The 18,689-nt window shown below is 49.8% G+C and overlaps 1 protein-coding gene across 11 annotated transcripts in view; it reads left to right on the top strand.

Annotated features, from left to right (window-relative positions):
- CAMTA1 (calmodulin binding transcription activator 1) overlaps positions 1-18,689 on the top strand; it is a 305,869-nt gene that overhangs the window by 78,872 nt on the left and 208,308 nt on the right. For all 11 annotated transcript variants that reach the window (XM_074847837.1, XM_074847839.1, XM_074847834.1 and 8 more), the window contains one exon: positions 157-224. In XM_074847837.1, the coding sequence (XP_074703938.1) occupies positions 157-224 (68 nt within the window). The remainder of the gene's footprint in view (positions 1-156; positions 225-18,689) is intronic.

Here is an 18,689-nt window from a genome sequence, read left to right as displayed (position 1 = left end):
CGCGCTATTTCAGTCAAAACCTGATTTAAGCTGCAGGCCTAACCCGGGGCTGGCGACTCCTTGTCTCTGTTATAAAACTTCTCTGTTATAAAACTTTCCAGTTTCTAACACAGCCACGCCAATAACTCTTTTTTTCTTTCTGCATTTCTCTTTCAGGAAATTGCAGCTTATTTAATAACGTTTGAAAAGCATGAAGAATGGCTAACAACTTCCCCTAAAACAAGGTAACGTTGCTCACGCTTCAGCACATTGACTCATTCTCGCTGATGACTTGACTCACTAATCAATGCGTTGGCCACCGAGTGAAAACTCCCAGTCATGCTTGATGGCTTGTGACACCAAACTCTCATTAATTGACTTAATGAGCATTTTATTGAATGAAATCAGATTGATTAAAAATGGAACAGCTGTAATCTTGACAGGTTAAAGTTTTAACCCGATTGTTCAGGATTTAATCGTATCCCTTCAGATGAACGGATTTGAAAGCCTTTGAGCGAGGTTGCAGGCTATTTATCTTGACAGTGCTCCCCACAGCCTCCAACTTTAAATAAATAAAAAAGCACAAAGCCCTCCCCTGTGCTCTGCCTGTTTAACATGCAGTCACAGGGATTGTTTGCGTTTTGGTGTTTTTCTTGCTGGGGTTAAGTGTTTGATGGCGAGGAGATCCCAAAAAGCCGCATTAACAGACATGTTTGCAGTTTATTATTCAGTAAATGTCATGTCTTCTTCGCGCTGCCATAAATGTTTAACTCCCCTGTTCCCCTGGGAACCGATACGTGAAGTTTTGCTGCAGATATTTTCCTGCCGTTTCGGCTGGGTTCAGAGTTGCAAAGTTTCCGTGTATCTCACTAACGCAAAAAATTACTCTCGCTTTCTAATATTGCAGGGTTTTTTCTCTTTTTCCTTTCCCCAGTCCACCCCTTTCCTGTTGAAGAGGGAAGGGTTATTGGGGGGAGCCTGCTGGGACCAAGGTGGGAGAAAAGCCTTTGTTAGCGTCCCGCATCCCATCGCCATCCGCCACGGAGACCCGGCGCCAGAGGCGTCCCGAGCAGCTTGTTGCTGGGTCTGGCATCGCCTCCCTCTGCAATTAGCTGGGGCAGAAATTAGTGAGACGTGAGGTCTGGTGTTGACCCTCACGGATAGCACAGACTGATTCCCTGGGTGTTTCATAGCTCCCAACCGAGGAGAGGATGGAGGTGGAGAAGGGCAGTTGGGGCACGGAGAGGACCTACTTTCCATGAAATTCAGGGAAAAAAGAGCTATGTAATTTTAGCTTTTTCCTGCCCCAGTCTCTTCTGTATTTTTGGGGACATCTTTAAGTAATGCATTAATTGTATTAAAATGTGTCTGTAATACCCAGAAAGGGAGACATCTGAAACCTGAGGGCTTTCTCAAATGGTTCTCCAAGACCCAAAGCTGCTGCGGTGGCTGAAGGGCCCTTAGATGGACCTTTCCCGCGGAGGGCAGCTGCGCGTCTCACCTTGGTGAGTGCGTAAATGCTTTGTTTCCCTCCCCGTCTTGGCTGCAGGACGGCAGGTAATTTGATAATGTTCGAGAAGGCTTTTTTCTGACCTGGTAATCCAAGTTTCAGAATTAATGCAAAATAATTTCTTGCTGAACCTTTGCCAGATAAGCCTATTAAGTGGTCAGGAAACATATTAACTAGCCTGGGTATACATAGCATCGTTAAAGATAGGAGATTATAAATGTTTTTGTAGCAGCGTTTTATGATTTTAAGAGTTTGGTTTGCTAAAGGCAATGCCTGAACATAATTTTCTGATTAATATTACAATACCTTCCTCCTGTGTGTTTACACTTGAAAGAAAGAATGTCCCAGGAGAAGGAAAGTTGTGACTGTTGTTCAAGGACCTTCTTAAATCGTTGAGTTAGTTTTCTTTTTTTTTTTTTTTTTTAAATAAAAAAATTAATTGGAAGAGTTAAATGCTGAGTTCATACAATCAGGGCTCTTGGTATTACAGAATTAATGACATCGATCCAGCACTGAACTGGGACACTCCCCGTTCTTTGCTGCTGTGGGTGCTGCTTAATTTCATCTCAGAAAATTAATAAAAGTGAATCGCACCACAGACGCTTACGGAGTTTCTGAAGGGGTGATGTGTCGTGTGGTTTGAGGAACCGTCGCTAGATGGGTCTGAGCAGCTGGGCGATGCGCCCCGGGAGGTGGCGATGGTGGACGTTGGCGCTGGGGTTCCGTTGCCCGGTTCCAGCTCAGCTTCCTGCGAGGGAGCCGCCGCCGAGCCGGGGTGATGCGGGTGACCTGCCGGGCTTGGAGACCGCTCTGGCTACTGGGCTAGTGCATGGGGGGCAAAAGAGGAAGAGTTCGTTTCGAGCCACACCTGCCGTTTCTGAATGTCTCCCTCTCCTCCTCCTCAAGACGCTCCCGTGCTTAGGGCACAGCGCCACTCGGGTGTTGCTTCGGTCACGGGCGGAAGAGGAACCTCCATTGTGAAGCCATTGGGGTGGCACTGGAGGAGCTATGAGAAAGCTTTTAAAGGTCTCGAAAAGCTGCTTTTTTATGAAACTTCTTGTTGAATGACTCTAATTGGTAAATATGCTGATACAAATATGCTGGAATATTAGTACAACAGTCTTTTGAGCACTCCAGTTTATCAACATAAATTAACAAGTACACCTCGCAAGGCATCGACCTTGATGTTTCCTTGAAATGGTGTTTGGTTACTTGATCATGTGCCAGATAATCCGCAGCGGGTATTCCAGTCAGCAGGGTGAACTGGGGGAGCTTTCTGCTAATGCAGCAAGGCTGAAGTCTCTGACATTTCCAAGTTTAAATGCAAATTGTGACAACAAAAAAAAAAAAATTACTTGACATTTGTACATCAAGAAGAACTTAATTGTTATTTACATTGGAATTTCAGTGGCAAAGCTGACTTTCTTAGTCCAAAAATGTTCTGCTAGATGAAGATACTTTGCTTATCTGTTTCCAGGTGCCTTCTGTAATTATCATTTTTAGAGTATTTTAAAAATAGCTTTGAGCGATCCGCTGTAGCTTCACCGGTGTTTGACAAGCAAGGCTCAGGCCACTGAAAAGGCTTCGCTGTGCCCGGGAGCTGCGGGGTTGCTTTCAGCGGGGAAGGCAGCTGGGCTGTGTCCGTGCCCCGTCCTGCGCTGCATTTACATTTCTGCTGCGTGTGCAGCAAGCCCAGAGGCTTTGGGTGGGCAGGCGGCGAGCGCCAGGCTCTTGTTTCCTTCCTCGCAAAGCCCAAGAGATGAATGTTTCTGGGGAAATGTTTCAGGAAGCTGGCACCGTGATGAGCCGTCACTCGTACTAATACGCGAAGCGGCTGGGGAAATTCCCAGATGGGGGTTTTTCAGCCCGGAAAGAGCCCAAATGCCGTTTTTAGGCAGTGAGACTTGGCAGTGATTAATATTTCTGCAACTAAAAAAGTTGGGCGACAGCCTGCTCCTGCAAATCAATAGCGATTTACATACCCTGTCAGTATGCATTTGGGGTAATTCAGTTTTACTTCTGCTACCTACTGGGTTATTTTTAGCATTTTAATTCCCTTCTCCTGGCTTCAGGAGAACAAGCGTCGCTTTTGGTGTAATAGGCAGGGACAGGGGTCTGGGCGGCGTTTCCCGCTGATAAATCCCAACCTAATAAATCACAGAGTTGTCGGGACCTGGTTCATAACAGCGGCAACGACCACAACGCCCGGTCGAGCTCCGCTTGCGCGGCCACTCCCCCCGGCAGAGCCGTTCCCTGCCCCGGCCCGGCAGCAACGATGCTCCGTGGCCGCCCCGTGAGCCGAGGCTGCGGGAAGCTGGGCCCAGCTCACGTCCGCAGGGCGTGCCAAGGTAGCAGAAAACAGAGAAAGTCACCCGGCTTTCTTTTGTCGTAGTCGCCGTGTCTTGGAGAGGACTATTCTACGGTTTATTCACCTCAACGTTTGCTGATGCTGGTCACTAAAACAGGGGATGCAGATTGCATTAGACTCGTTAAAAATCACTTTTCCCAATTGAAAATGCACTCGCAACAATTGTTGTTTTCCTCTGTTACTTTTTTAGAGATTTTTGCTGGCTCCGGAGTTTTGAAATTTCCTGAGAAATTCAATTTGTTATGTTAAATGTGGGCTTGTGCCTAGGCTGGAGCAGAGGGTTCCAGCCCACAATGAGATTTAGAGGGAGCATGGCAGGAAAACTTAATAAAATTACTGTTTCAGCCAAGCGGCCGGGGGGGATGTAGAAGTAAGAAGAAACGCACCCGTCCCCCCCACCCCCACCCCAAGAGCGTCGCCGTGTGCGTGGGGAGCCCTGGGCCGAGCCTGGCCCACCCTGCTGCCAGTGCCGCGGGATGGGGCAGGGATGGGGCAGCACCCCCCGACCCCGCCAACACAGGGGGTGGCTGGGGGGGACAGACCCCACTCCGCAGCGAGGGGCAGGGTGCTGGGTGCTGTCCCCAGAGCCTCGCCTCCCCCGTCCTGCTGCCCGTCACCCCAGGAGCACGGCCCGTGCCTTACCTGCCCGGCCGTCCAGCCTAAGGAATGTGTTTTATCTCGGATATCTTTATTGGGGCCTTTCTAAAGATGAGTTAAGATCTTGCAGTATATTAATTTTGTATTAAATAATTAATAGTAAAGTTAATTGAATTATTCAATTTTCAGGTAAAAAATAGGGCAATAAATATTCATAACTTATTTTATTAAGGGAATTTCCATTTCCTATGTCATTAAAGTGAGATTAACCAAGGTTGGGTTTAAATGAAGACGGAAAACAATTGTGCTTTGGAATTCATTTACTGCGTGAGGCCGTTGCCTCGCGGGGCGGCTCTCCTGCGCTCTGTGCCTCGTCCTGCTGCATCGGGAGATGCCGCTCCCGGGGCGTCCTGGCCCCTGGGAGGGTGGCTGGAGGCTCCGCGTTGAGGAGAAACTGGTGTGGGCTGGAGGTCGTGAAAAGACGACTGCCCAGCGCTTGCGATGGATGGCAAGAGTTCTGTCCATCTCCCCTTCTGCTTGTCGCAAATAAAAATGCTCTGGAAGCCTTGTTCAGGCTTTCAAGGCACGTTTTAATGGTCCTCGCTTTCTCGTGGAGCTCGTGCTTGCCGCGGGATCCAGGACCATCAACCTCACCTGTGCGAGGTGCCGAAATTTGGGGTTTTCTGCTGGTGTTGCTGGAAACTCTGTTTACACGGTGTTTGGGGTTGCGTATGACCTATTTTTCCTTCATGAAAGGCAATGTGTGTGCTGTCAGCTCTTTCTGGCTTGGGATGCTGCTTGACATAATCCCTGCTAAATGTGGCACATCTCTCTTTACACTTTAAAGATTTCATGACTCTCAACACTTTCTTCTCACTGCTCTCAGTATTTCCTACTCTTTTCTTTTTTTTTTCCCCTCTGAAGAGGATAAACAGTACGGAGATGGTTTTAAGAGGCATTGATTCATACAGATTTTTAGCCGCTGTGGTCCAGGGCTGTGAGATATCATTAATTAATTCCTTCAGCAGCTCACCCCATTTGTTTTAACGTGACCTAACAGCAGCATCGCTGGGAGCCATCGGGATGCCCTGGCCCAGATCAGTTGACGGTCTTCAAGAATTTCATGCAAACCCTTCCCATGACTGATCCAGCCTGGGCAGTGGGTGCGAGCGGGGGCTCCTGGACAGCAGGGGCTTGGAGAGTCAGGGAACCCTAGAAAACATGGAAACACCAGAAAAAGTGGTTCCCTGATAATGAAGTGATTCAGTTGTTCAGCAAACTACTATCTGCCTTCAGTGAGGCTTGGTAAGCTTTTCCTGTCGATAGAGACAGCCCAGAAAAATACGTGGGGTTCATTTTTGGACAAAACTGACGTTCAGAGTTTGGGCAGGCTCTGACTGAGAAATATCCCACCGGGGGTGGGAGGATGCTGAGAGCTTCAGAGGCTGCTCAGTACAAGCGAGTCCCCCTGTGTCAACTGTGCTATCTGGGTTTAACGAGCTGTGAGCCACATGAGAGGAGCTGCCTTCATCCTGGTGGGAGCAGGTGAAAGGTAAAAGCGTGCAAGGAGAGATTTTGGGTTGGGGCTCCTGATGGCTGGAACCAGACCTGCCAGACCATCCAGTAATTTCATGCATTTTATGCTTCAGCTCGAGGGGCACCGAGAAGGGTGGGGGGTTTAATGGCCCTTGTGGGCCGCTTTGGAGATGCCCTTTTCCACGTAAGGCGTGGAGGCTGCGGAAGGGCTGGGAAAACTTGTATTTGTCCATACTGTTTTGAACAGCAACAAAATTGAAGTCTTTGTCGCATTTTGAAGGCTTTGCAACTTAATTTATATTCTGGTATGGTAATGAAGAAGCATCTTTTGTCCAGGAGGTGAGATATGCAAAAATAACCTTTAAGTTGCTCATAATTAACCTTTAATGATATTCCTTCATTTTTTCCAATACATTCTCTGTGTCAAAAACAACGTACAGGAGGAGTGCCTGAGACTGCTTGTTGCATCTTAATGGCCTGCAAATACCAGCTGATTAAAAATAAACTATTTATTGGGAGTATTTATTGACAGAGTTTTTTCCCTCCAGCTAAGCTGGCACTGAAGTTGGGGTGCTGGGCTGGAGCCGGGCATCGTGGCTCTCCCCATCCTTGGCCAGCGGAGCCGCGGGCGCCCAGGGGCTGGTGGAGGGAGCGCGTTGTGTCCAGACGGGGACGGCATCATATTTGTGGCAAATAGCACGGTTCCAGTTGCACATCAGTGCGTTAGCAGGCGTGTGCTGGAAGTCTGGTGGTGGGAGGAGGATTTTTGGGCCCCGTGTGTGTGAGGAGCAGCCGGGAGCCGTGCATCACCAGGGACCTGCAGTCAGATTGGAAGAGTACAGATTGATTTGTGTAACAAACCACGTTTGTCAGAAGATGAGGAGCTGACTACAAAGGCTGATTTTTCTTAAATTATTATTTTTTGGTGCTGAATAACAGTGTTTGTAGGTAATGAGCAGCCTTTTATCTTGCTGTGGCAGGAGGGATGATTTGCTAACCTGGTAGCTGGCAGGTTACGTGCTGGTCGTGTGCACGCTGCGAGGCGTGTAGTCTCCTTTGAAGTCTCTAAAGGGGTTGTGGTCTTGCTGCATATTTACAGAAATGTGAAATTACTCCTTTTTTCCTCTCCCAGAAGATTCTGTCCCTTGCACTAAGATTTTCTGCTTTCATCTCTAGTGTTCCTAAACAGCAAAAGGCTTCTTCTCTCCTGCTGTGAGGTGCCACCTTCAGCCTCCCATTGTGCTTTCCTCTTTCTTCCTCTTCCCTCCGAGCTTTCTGAACAAGGCCTTTTGCAGTCGCAGTGAACTGGTGAGGGATGTTTGTTGCTGGTGGTGCACGTGGGTTTAATTAGGGCAATGCCTGACGAGCGCGGGGCCCCGCACGCACCTCGGTGCTGCGGGAGGGATGCCCGTGCGAGGCTGCTGCTTGCTCCTGCCCACTCTCATTTCAGCTCAAAACTTGAGGCTCTTTCTCCAGTTCGTCTTCCCGACCCTTTGCTCACCCCTCTGTGAGCTGCTATAAATTCCTGAGGCTGATAAATCAGATTTGGTTTCCTGCAGTTCACCCTCCCCTTTTCTGAGGCATCGATTTCAGAGCCCCACAGTCCTTGCTGGGGTTCTGCGATCTCAACGTGATAACGAAGGTAACTTTGAGCGCCCTGCTCATCCTGTCACCATCAGGAACTGAGGGACTTACTTTTCCATTTCGCTGCTGCTGCTTTTCTGGGCTTCACCCACAGACAGCTACGCCCGCGGTGCTCCATTTCCGTGTGGCGTTATGTGTTTTGCTGTAGGTACATGGCTGGTTTTCCAGGATCTGCACAGCCCCGTGCTTGCAGTTAGAGGAAAATCTTGTGGGAGATTCCTTGTGCATAATGTAGCAACGGGGAGCGCAGCTCCGGCTTCCCGAGCCTGGCTGCCTGCGCCGAGGCTGCGCTGAGAATTCCCCACTTCCCACCCGCGCGCTGCTCCACCCGCGGCGCCGAGAAACACCGGAGCAGCGCCCGGACCTGCTGGGTCCCAGCGAGGGGGAGTCGGTGGTGAGCGCTAAATACAAAGGCTGGGACCACAGATACAGGGCAACAGTTTTTGTTGTTGGTTTTTTGGGGTTTTTTTCTTCCTCATCCTGAGAAACACAAATTTACACAAATTTACAAAAATCTGGCAAAGATTCTGCTGGAGTTACACTTGGTTGGCGTTCTTGCTACGCGCACTGTAACAATACTTTAATATAATTACATTTGAAATTCCATGTAGAATCTGGTGGGTAGGCAGATGTACCGGTATGTTAAACTTTATGTCACTTAAAAATGGTTTTCAAGTACATCAGAGGGAGACCATCCAGCCGTAAAATTATCTGCTTTATGTCGCTGCATCGCAGCTTTTGGTCTTTTTGTTTTAATTAAAAATGTACCTTAAATCTCACGCCCTCAGACAATTTCCACCACGCCTTTTTGTTTCCTGTCATTTACTGACAGAATGCAAACCAACACAATTCTTCTGCCAGTTCTTGGTACAGTTTACGGGGCAGGGCAGCGGGAAGTCTGTTAATTAAGATAAACCCTTTCCTGTTTTCCTTAGCTGATTTGTGCTGGATTTCCTTCTGTTCGGCTGCGCGGGGCTGGCCCGAGCTTGCAGCTCCCGTGTGGATTTCTGGGGCTGCTGGCAGTGTGCTCCTGAGAAAACCCCTTCCCCAGGCAGCCGGGAGCAGAACAAAGGGCCCTGCTGGAGTCTGCTGGAGCTGTTTGCTGGGCGCAGAAGTGTTTAACTTCCCACTCGTGACGCAGCTGCTCTACCTGCCGTTATTTCTCCTGGTGATCAGCACGTGCAGCCCCGCAGAGCGCTCCTGGGCTGGGGCGGTGCAGCCCCAAGGGGTGTTTGCAGTAGGACAAGCAGCAAAAAGGGGGTGGGGAGCTGCGGTGCAGCCGGCGCAGGGCGGGCTCGTGTCGGGGCCTGTGTGGGGACAGGGGCCTGTGTGGGGACAGGGGCCTGTGTGGGGACAGGGGCCTGTGTGGGGACAGGCTTTGCCGACAGGCGCAGAGGGTTGCTGGGGGCTGGAATCGGCGTCGTGTGCGTTTGTGCCACCAATAAACCTTAACGGCTCGGCCAGCGGCGGCCGCGCTCCGTGGGCTTGGGGTGGAGATCTCCAGTGCCACGGAACAGGGGTCTGCGAAATCATTAACGGTGCCATTTCTGGAATTAAATAAAGGCGCCGTCCCGGGGTGTCCCACATGGTGATTCGCCGAGTTTTGCCATGTGATTTATGTTTGGCCGCAGGATTATTGTTTTCTATTGATTCTGAGAGAAATAAAGCAGCAGTAAAAGCCCATCACGAGCCTCCCGGTGGAACGTGAGAACTGGAATCTTTCCTGCCAGAAATCCTGTTGTCTCCTTGGTGGTGACTCTCAAACCGCCAGCCCAACCGCTCTCAAAGTGAGCATCACCTCGCGCTCCTCCTCCTCCTCTTTTCAGCATCGTCCAGCGAGGATGCGCCTGGCGCTGCTGCGACCACCTCGCTGGCCCCGACGCGGGGATGGGGGCTGAGGCATTCGATTGGGGTCTGGCGATGCCAAAGAGGCTTCCCAGGATCCTCCCTACACGTTGCTGCCAGAGGTGATCCCTCCTCACCCTCTCCTGCCTCACCTCTGTTGTGGTGTGAAATTAAAACTTCTCTCACAGTTCAGGAATTATTTTTAATTCGGAGAAAGGAAGTTTTACCTAAAAATGATTCCACTTACCTGGAAAACACTGTTTTTTCCCATCTTCTCCAGTGTGCTGTCATCCTGGGCATCTTGTTTGCTTGCTGCTCAGATGCCTGGCACTTTTACAAAGCGAACAGTAAAATCTATCGACTCTGGCAGAGCTGTCCTGCCTTCTCGCTGTGGAGCCAAAATGTGCCGGTATGTACCATCTGAATGGTTTTTCCCAGCCTAATTTAACAATGCCACGTGCGGCATGCAGTTGCCAAACAACGTGGCTGTATTTTTAAGACAATCAAGCAACGATAATTTCTTGAGCACTGGTCAAGATAGTGCTAGTGGCATCTCCTCCCGCGAGGGCAGGGAGCAGCTGGGTGCTGGAGCGCGCACCCAACCCAGTGTGCGGCCGCAGAGGGGCGTGTGTGGCTTCTTGGGAACAGAAATATGGAATTGGTGGAGGTGATGAATCCCACGTTCCTCCTCCGATGGAGCCGGGGATCGCTGGACCGTCACACCTGAGCCTTGAGGTGCTGCTGGCTGTTAACAGCCCTCTGCACAGACGCACCCCCACATCGAGGCGCGCCTGCCGCAGGGTTTCAGCAGCGGGGAAGCGTTTGGGGAGAGGCACCAGAGGAGCCCCCGGGGGTCGGCTGGCACCGTCCGGCTCCGCTCCCGGCAGGCAGCAGCATCCCTGCCTGTGCTTCTGTGTGACTCCTGCTGCTGCTAGTGAGAGTGAATTGTGCCCATAGTATTACTTCTGTATTTATTTTATAAATGTCAATGATGAACTAAATTAAGATAAATAAGGCTGTTCACTCTCGTTGTTTAATTTACAAAATTTTAATGAGACTAATAACATCTGTACTTGTTCCATCTTCCGGCTGGCTGGAAGACAGTGAGTGGGTCTGACAGCTCTGCTCAGCTTGTCTTCCAATAACGTTTAAAAAAGGAGGGGTTTACAAATGCGGTATTAAGCCATTTGGTTTTGTCTGTGCTTCATCTTACACCAGTGCAGAAGTTGAGGGAGTGATGGAGGTGGCAGAAGAACGCCACCTTTGCCGGGGAACAGTGGTGTTTTAAGCGCTGTTGTAAAACAGAAGCGACGGGCGAACGTGTCGCTTTGAATCAAGCGCTGGAGACGGGCAGAGAGGGGAGTAAAGCCTCGGCTGTGGCGTCTTACCCGCAGCCTTCTCTTCCCATCCTCAGGGAGATGCTTGTCCAGGAAAGGGGAGCTGTGCCTCCCCGTGGTTTCCTGGAGAAACCAGGGGCCGGTGCCCGCCCTGCCCGCAGGGCTCCGCAGGTTACCGGCGCTTTCCTCTCCCTCCGTGGTCTGTGTGATGGTTTGTGGGTCTGAGGACCAAAGCGGCGCACGGAACGTCCCGGCGCCGTCGCTTCGGTGCCCTCTGGAAGGTGACCTTTCACTTCTCATCAGCTGAGCCTCTTGTGCAGCACAGGGGAGATCTTCGTGCTGGATAAGCAATTAGCTAAAATAAACTACTCAGAGGACAAATTCTGCAGGACTCTTGCTCTGTAACAAATGAGTTAATTGACTTTGGTATTTGTGGGATGTTCCCTCTATTTTATTTAAGTCTCTCTGGCTAAAAGGCTCTTCCTCCTGCGCTTTGCTGCTGCAGCGAGCAAACAGGAGCTGATTTACACGGTTACAAGTAAAGGAAGTGAAGTGATAATTAAGAGAATCTTTGTACATTGTCTTAAGACACAAAACTTCTTCCGTTAGTGTGTCCAGGAGCATCTGTTCGATTTATCTGGGGTGTCATCAGTTCTCTCTGCAGCCTCCCAAAGCTCGCTCACAGCAGCCTTGGCTAGGACCGAGCGTGGCAGCCAGGCGTGGGGCAGGGCCGTGGCCTGCAGCCTTCGCAGAGGCGTTGGAAGCGCCGGGGCACGCCAAGGTGACAGTAACCCCAAATAGTTTTGAAAGGCTTTGTCTGCACCTTCTGAAACGGCAGGATGTGGTGGGAACACGTTACCTGGGGTTGTTCCGCGGAGCTGCTGGAACGAGGATTACAATTCTCGGGGCCCTCGGGCCTACCGGTGACTCACAACAGGATCTGGCCGAGTTGCCGGGTTTCTGTACAGTAAGTAATTTAAAGCCTGGTACAAATCTTTGCTGTGTAACAGGATTTGTGAGCAGCTAAGAAAGGGTGAGACTGTTGGACCAGTTACCAAGAAAATGTTTTGTGTGTAAGGGGGGATTCGGTTCACTGAGCATCGTGTGTCCCAGCTGCTAACGTGGAGGTGAAACGCGGCTGAGAGTCAGGTTTTTTCACTGTCCTGCTGCTTATTTCTCCTTTGCAATATTTAGAGGGAAACTTAAAAGCCAGCAATGCTGCCATCGTGGAGGAGAGAGAAACTGCCGACTTCTTAGTCATAATTTCTCTGGCTGCTGACTTCTCCCTCTCTGGTTTACTGGTGCGTTTGTTCGTATCGGTGCCGCGGGATGCAAAGCTTTCGTCGAGCGCTCGACAAGTGCAGGGCAGATGCGACAGCTCCCAGACAGCCACCACCGAGACATCGCTTCTTCCCAGGCACCTGCCAAGACCTCTGCATTCGGATCGGTTTGTTCCTGCTGTAATCCGCTCGGTGCTTGGAAACACAGAAGAGCTGCCTTCAGAACAGAAGTTGCCATCCTAAATGTTCCAAATTCAGTTATTCTAGGAACTTCTTGGGGGTCTGATTTGGGAAAAACCTCAGGGGGACAGTGTCCAGCACAGCATCCTCAGACATCAAGGGCACCCATAGAGTCTTGAGAGAAGCCTACGATTTGTGGCCTTGGGGGTTTCATTTGGGGTTGGATTTTTTTGAGAACATGGTGTATTTCTTATTTCTTACTTGCCCCGAGCTCTCCGGAGGCTGCCTCGCCCTTCCTCAGCCGTCGGCGTTCGTGGTGATGCCACGGTGCCGCAGCCTTTCCCTCTGGCTGGGGCTTTGGTTCCTCTTGTGTCCTGACCTTTCCCCATCACTGCCCCAACCTCGCTTCTGCTCCTGGGAGGGGACGCGCCTGCGACAAGCGACGCAGCTCCTGGGCGCCAGCTGCAGCCGCCCGGCCGTGCGTGGCGTGGGGACACCTCTGCCTGCTCAACGGCGTTCACAGTCCCCGACCACGTTAGGAGAGCTAACCGGCTCTAAATTGCTCGGCAAACATTTTTTTGATAAATTGTGCCCTTTGATAACAGTGCCAGTGAATTGTTTTGGGCCTCGCTTTAAATTTAGGATATTAAAGATCCGGAGGATTTCATAATCACCGTTCTGCTTGCTTGCCTTGCCTCCTTCTCTCCCTCCAGGTTTACTCCCAGGCTTTTCTAAACGCTGCTCTGTTCATTTTCTTCTCTTCCGTCCTCCCTCTCATCTCCTTGACTCCTGAAATTTAAAAAAAGTCACTTCTAAAGCCTGCAGTGCTGTTGCACAGATCCCAGGTCCGAAGGGGCCGTTATATCTAATACAGCTTCCTTTGTCCAGCCCACCCGCCTCTCTCAAAGCCCCCGCTGTCGGATGGGGTTTCGTGGCTGGAGGCTGGTGGAGCGGGCTCGGTGCCGGGGCTGGTGTGGGTGCAGGCAGGGAGGGGACAGCAGTGCTGGGGACGTGCTGCGGGGTCACACCAGCGCTGGAGGACTCGCTCCCTGCCAGCTAAGCCAGTAACTGTTTTAAGCACTGGAAGAATTGTTGGTTCTAAAAACCTCCCAATGCACATATTATTGCCCTATTCTGTGTTTTGTAACTTAAAAGAAAGCACGTTGCGACCTCTGCCTGCTCCTCTGACCTGCAGTTCGGGGAAGTCTCCTCCAAGAGCGAGGGATGAAACTCGACAGTTATCTTGAGTCACTACTTGACCTGGCCGTCAGTTGCTTGAGCTTTGTGTGTGATCAGGCGCCCAGGAAAACCGTACTTATTCCTTGTGGTGCCTCGGGAATCGGTTAGGAGAGCTGTCAGCTGTTCGTCCCAGGACCCAGGAGATGCAGGAGATGGACCTGGGGATGTACGTGGCACAGACTGGGATTTTGTCTGTCAGGCTTTCCTACCCTCACCCTCGTGGAGTTCTTTTTTAACTACTTTTTTAACTTTGTCGCTGTTGGGCTGAGATCCTCCAGCGGTTTACAGTGCCCGACTGGGCCGGTGGCCGCAGCCTGGCTGGGTCCCGGCAGACCCGGGGCACGACTGGCTTTGCTGGGATCTGGGCTCCCCAGCGCCCTGCCCCTCTGATTTATTTTAATATTTTTTTCATAAATCCTCATGTTTGCCTCCTGCAAGAAGATTTTTGCAAAGAGAAGCACTCTGGAAGAGATTAAGGCCTGACCACCTCTTTTTTGTTGTTTTTTTTTTTATTGTTGTTGTTCCCATGGGAGCTCCGTCGGGTTAGAGAAGTGGTTGTTGCTTTTGTTGTGCTGCTCTCGGTGCTGCTTCCCTGTTACGTTTCTGCTGAATGGCCTCGTGACATTCAAGCTAACAAGCAAATGGTGCATTTTAGATATTTTTTTTTAATCTATTTTTAATGATTAATCCTGCTTCCCACTGTTTAGGAGCCACTAATGGCAACATAGTCTTTTGACAGCTTCAAAAGAAGTCTCATCTGAAGTTAAAAAAGAAAAAACACAAAACAAAAACACAAAAAAAACCCAAAAACCAAAACAAACAAAAAATTTCACTTGCTCTCCGGACTTTCTGAACTAATACCAAGTTTACTTGAAGTAGTTTACTTGAGATGCTCCAGTAGCGTTTGAACAAGGGCTGCGTTCAGAAGCCAAGACAAGATCTTCTCTGGGGCATTGGGGCCCCGTTAAACAAGGCAGGATGCAGGATTATCGTCTCTGGCTTCCTTATTCCTTCTTCCCAAAAGTTTACGGAGGTGTCTGAGGCAAAGCTTAGCAGGAGAAGAGATGCTGACGTTTTGGTAAGAAGCGTGTCCTGTTTCCCAGCTTTCCCGGTGTTTGTTCCGGGCGGTCGGGGGGTGGCTGGGCTCCCGCCTCGGCTGCACAATCAGCGTATCGCAGCCGCGGTAGGAGTTGGGTGAAGCCGAAGGTCGGTGACTTCGCAGGCGCCGGAACCACGTTTGGTGACCGTAGGAGTGTTCAGCCAGAGCAGTTGATCAGAGCGCGGCCGGTTGTGGCTGTTGAGAGCGATGCTCAACGAGCATCTGGAACTTTTCAATCTCTGCTGTGTTTGGAACGTAAAAACATGGACCTTTAATAGAAATACTTCATGTTCATGAGGGCGTGGGAGAAATTCCTGTATTGCACAGGCAACAGCCGTCAGAAGAGAGGGGAACCCTCTGGAGGGCAGTCAGTCACGCAGGCTCGGGGTTCGTGCAGTTTGCATCCGGGATTTCTGTGTTCGGGTCATTCGCTGTCCAGGACAGCACTGGGAGCCCCAGGCGTTGCCTGGAGTTCAGCCTGGGCCAGTGTCCCAGGGTGTGGCCGGGGGATCACCGTGACAGTTGTGTCCTTAAACTCAGAGATTCTTCAAGTATTTAACACTGATCATCGTGGCAATTAAAACCCAACGAACCCAGCTGATGAGCAGGCATGGTCTCGCAGTCGTTAGTTCATGTGCTGGAGTGGGCACCTGTGGGAGGGGGGGTTTCTGCCCTTTGACATTAGTGCGCTCTCGGTAACGTATGCAAAAGATGAAATAAGTAGGGTGTTTTTCCCTTCAGATTATGTGGTTTATATGGAAGCCAGTGTTTGATCTTAGTTTCTTGCTGATGTTAATCTTAGTTTGGTCAAGGTTTAGAAAGTGAAAGTCTTGGGCAGCGCTAGCACGGTTACAGCTTACACCTCGGTTACAAGAATTTGATTGAGTCTCTAAGCTCGGCGCATTAAGAGAGCAGATTTTAAACACGCTTAGGATTTGACAGTTGTGTCAGATAACAACTTGTGGGAGGCAGGTGAGAGGAAAACTGCGGCGTCCGTGGTTGGGTTAAAGCCGGCGTGGGAGCCCTGGGCGAGGCCGGGTTTCCTGGCATGGGCGGAGGGTGCTGTGCCGGCGATCCCGCGGGAGCTCCCAGGCATCCGGCCGGGAAAGCTGCAGGTGCGGGGGGGTCCTGCTGCGCGGAGAGGGGCTGCACGCGGCTGCTTTGGGGGGGAGCTCGGCGTCAGGGGTGTTTTCAGCCTGTATTCTCAACTTGTGCTTCTCCTTTGATTGCAGACCTGAAATTTCATTACAGGAACATCTCCCTTTGATTTGCTAAAATAAATCTTGTTTTGGTTGTGAGCCCGGTGGTTGTAAGTGAACTGAGGGAAACATGAAACATCTGGATGGCTATTTAAGTTGGTAAAGATGACAAATCCCCATAAACCCACATTTCCCTCGGAGTGCTGCAAACCCAGAGCATTCAGGGCACGGCAGGAGCGGATGCGTGTGGGACCCCGGGACGGGCAGCCGCTCCCCCGGGCGGGTGCAGCCGAGCGCGGGCTCCGGGACAGCGCGGCCAGAGCCGGCAGCGTCCTCCCCACCGGCATCAGAGCCGGGGGCGTTTCCTTCCTAAAGCACGGCCGCTGTAAAGGGCTTCCTGAACTGCAGGGAAAAATCTAGTTATTATCGTAAACCCTGGAGTTCACCAGGTGGAAATGCCCCAGAAGGGTTTTGTATAAACCGCCGGGGACGAGTGTCCGTCCCTGGAACGCCTCTGCGTATGTCTGGATCGTCCGTCTCCATCTTCGGGCACAGTTACACGGATGGTGAAAATAACGGGCGGGGGGACACATCGCTGCAAAGCTGAAATGATAGCAAATACCTCAGCTGCAAAGACACCAAAGAACCCCCACCGAGTGGTAAAATGTCTGCGCTTTAAGGGAAAATACTGTGGATTATAATAATTCAGTTTAAGAAAGTACTTGAGAGGATTGTTCTGGTGTGGTTTTTTTCCGAGTCAATAGCCAGAATGAAATTGTAATTACATTTTTTAATTATTTCCAGAAATCTTGTGTATTTAAATATATACAAGACTCTACTTTTTTTTTTTTTTTTAATTTGGGTTTTTTTAGTGCTTTTATAAACAAACAGAAAAGGTCCTTTCTTAGCAGCGTTTCTCATGCCAGCGTGTAGGGAGCAGTCAGTGCCTGACTCTTCTGTGTCAACCTGGGCTCAAAAAATAACAGAGGAAAGAGCAGAACAGGAGGGTTTTCATCAGAGCACACTGGGCAAACATTTACCCTTCGATGCCCAGGGCGCTGCGTCAGGCTTGGAGACGCCAAGTGCAGCTTTACGGGGGGGTGCAACGTGAGCTTTAAAAGAGTGATTCATGCTAACTTAGATGGTTCAAATTAGGGCATCAGAGAAAAAGGATTTTCTGCTATCAGAAGTTAGTTCAGGCTAAATTAATCTGAAAATGTGTAATTTCATCTCAACTAAAAATACTGTAATGTAATTAAATGTGAAAGTAGGATGAGCTGAGAGGGTATAAGAAAAGATAAGCATCGAAATAAGACAATAATTGAGTTTGTATTGTAAACACATTCCTGTAGGAATTTGGGACTTTTTAAGCTGCTTCATTATAAATTTTAAGTCAAGAGTGCTTAACAGCTTTGGCATGTTTTGGAGAAGTGGATGACTATATTTGTTTGTGTTCTTTGTTGCAGGATTTTCTATATTTGGGTTTAATTCTCTCTTATCTACTTGTTTATTAATATAAAGTTTGAAGGCGAATAAGGCTTAAAATTGGAAAATGTGTGTTTCCACGTGAAACTGGTTGTGTCGTGGATTCATGTGAGCTTCTCATCTAATTTTTCTAATAATTGGATCTTTAATACGTAAATCGATAGATCAGTATCGTTAAAATACTCGAGGTGTTATTCTGAGGGCGTCATGTTAAGTATCGGGGGGAAGAAGTGAAGTCTCTGTTTTCTGTGCACAAGTCATTTGCTCAGTTCTTCAAGCCGGCGGCGTAGGAAGGGGGTCAGGGTCAGGTCGCATCGTGGCATCCTCCCGTTGGGATGGTCCTGAGCCCCGCGGGGAGGAGAGGATGAGTGGTATGTTCAATCATCGTTTGAAGAAAATTGTGGAACGCTGATTTGAACACTTTCAGCCCCAAACCAGGGTGTTTGAGGACCGCTACAGTTAGCAGATTGAGATTCATTTTCCTGGTGCTGGCATCTGTATCTTTGCACAGCGAGTGTTGGACGAGGGATGGAGAAAATCGACGCTGTCTTGCTCTTGGCTGGGTCCAGAAACCAAACAGTGTGGGGAGGGGAGATGCTTAGGAAGCCACCCTGCGTCTCGTTGTAGTGATAATGGCTAATTTAATGCCTCTTTTGCGATATCGCACAATCTGCTCGGTACTGGTACATTACGTTATGGCACGCTCTCGGGTTTTTGCACAGGTTTGCAGGAAAAATGCAAAAATGTTTCCTTTCCATTTGCTAAAAATACTTTACCCTTAATTCTGAAAAATTACTTTGCGGATCTTCATATTTCACAGACCATAACTAGATTACTACCTTTTACTGGAATACTTTGTGTTAATGAAGACCGATTGGGATTACATAATAGATTTCCTCTAAAGAAGGCATTATGTGGTTATTTTTTACTGTCTGGCATTCTAGTTAATTGCCTTGTCATCATTAATTGATGGGACTAAATTGATATAAATAAATAGATTATATTCCTGAGGTTAATTTGAAAGAGAGGAGGGGCTTAAAACAGGTTGCTGCGGGGTGTTTGAGCATATGCCTCGAATGCGGCGTGCGATGAGTGACCGCCGAAGAGAGCTCGTGCGCCGAAGGTCACATCACAGTCAGCGTCACCGCTCGTCAGTCCGCTTGGAAGGTGGGTGCAGCTGAGCTCTGCCCCCCCGGGGAGGAGGGGTAGTACTTGCTTTTTCCCGGACGAGCCAGGGTAGCTGGCATTGCCCCATCGTCTTAAAACTAGCCTCCACTGTTGGCCCAGCTCGGGCCTGAGCTGCAGCCCTGCAGACAGCCCTGCACACAGCCAGCCCCACCAGCCCAGCGTGTTTGGCAGGTTGAATGCCTCTGGTTTCCAGGTTAATCCAG

Source organism: Strix aluco, chromosome 22, assembly GCF_031877795.1.
Source record: "Strix aluco isolate bStrAlu1 chromosome 22, bStrAlu1.hap1, whole genome shotgun sequence".
NCBI classification, from domain to species: Eukaryota; Metazoa; Chordata; class Aves; order Strigiformes; family Strigidae; genus Strix; species Strix aluco.
Note: the sequence above shows the minus strand (reverse complement) of the source record. Positions and strands in the feature narration are given on the sequence as shown.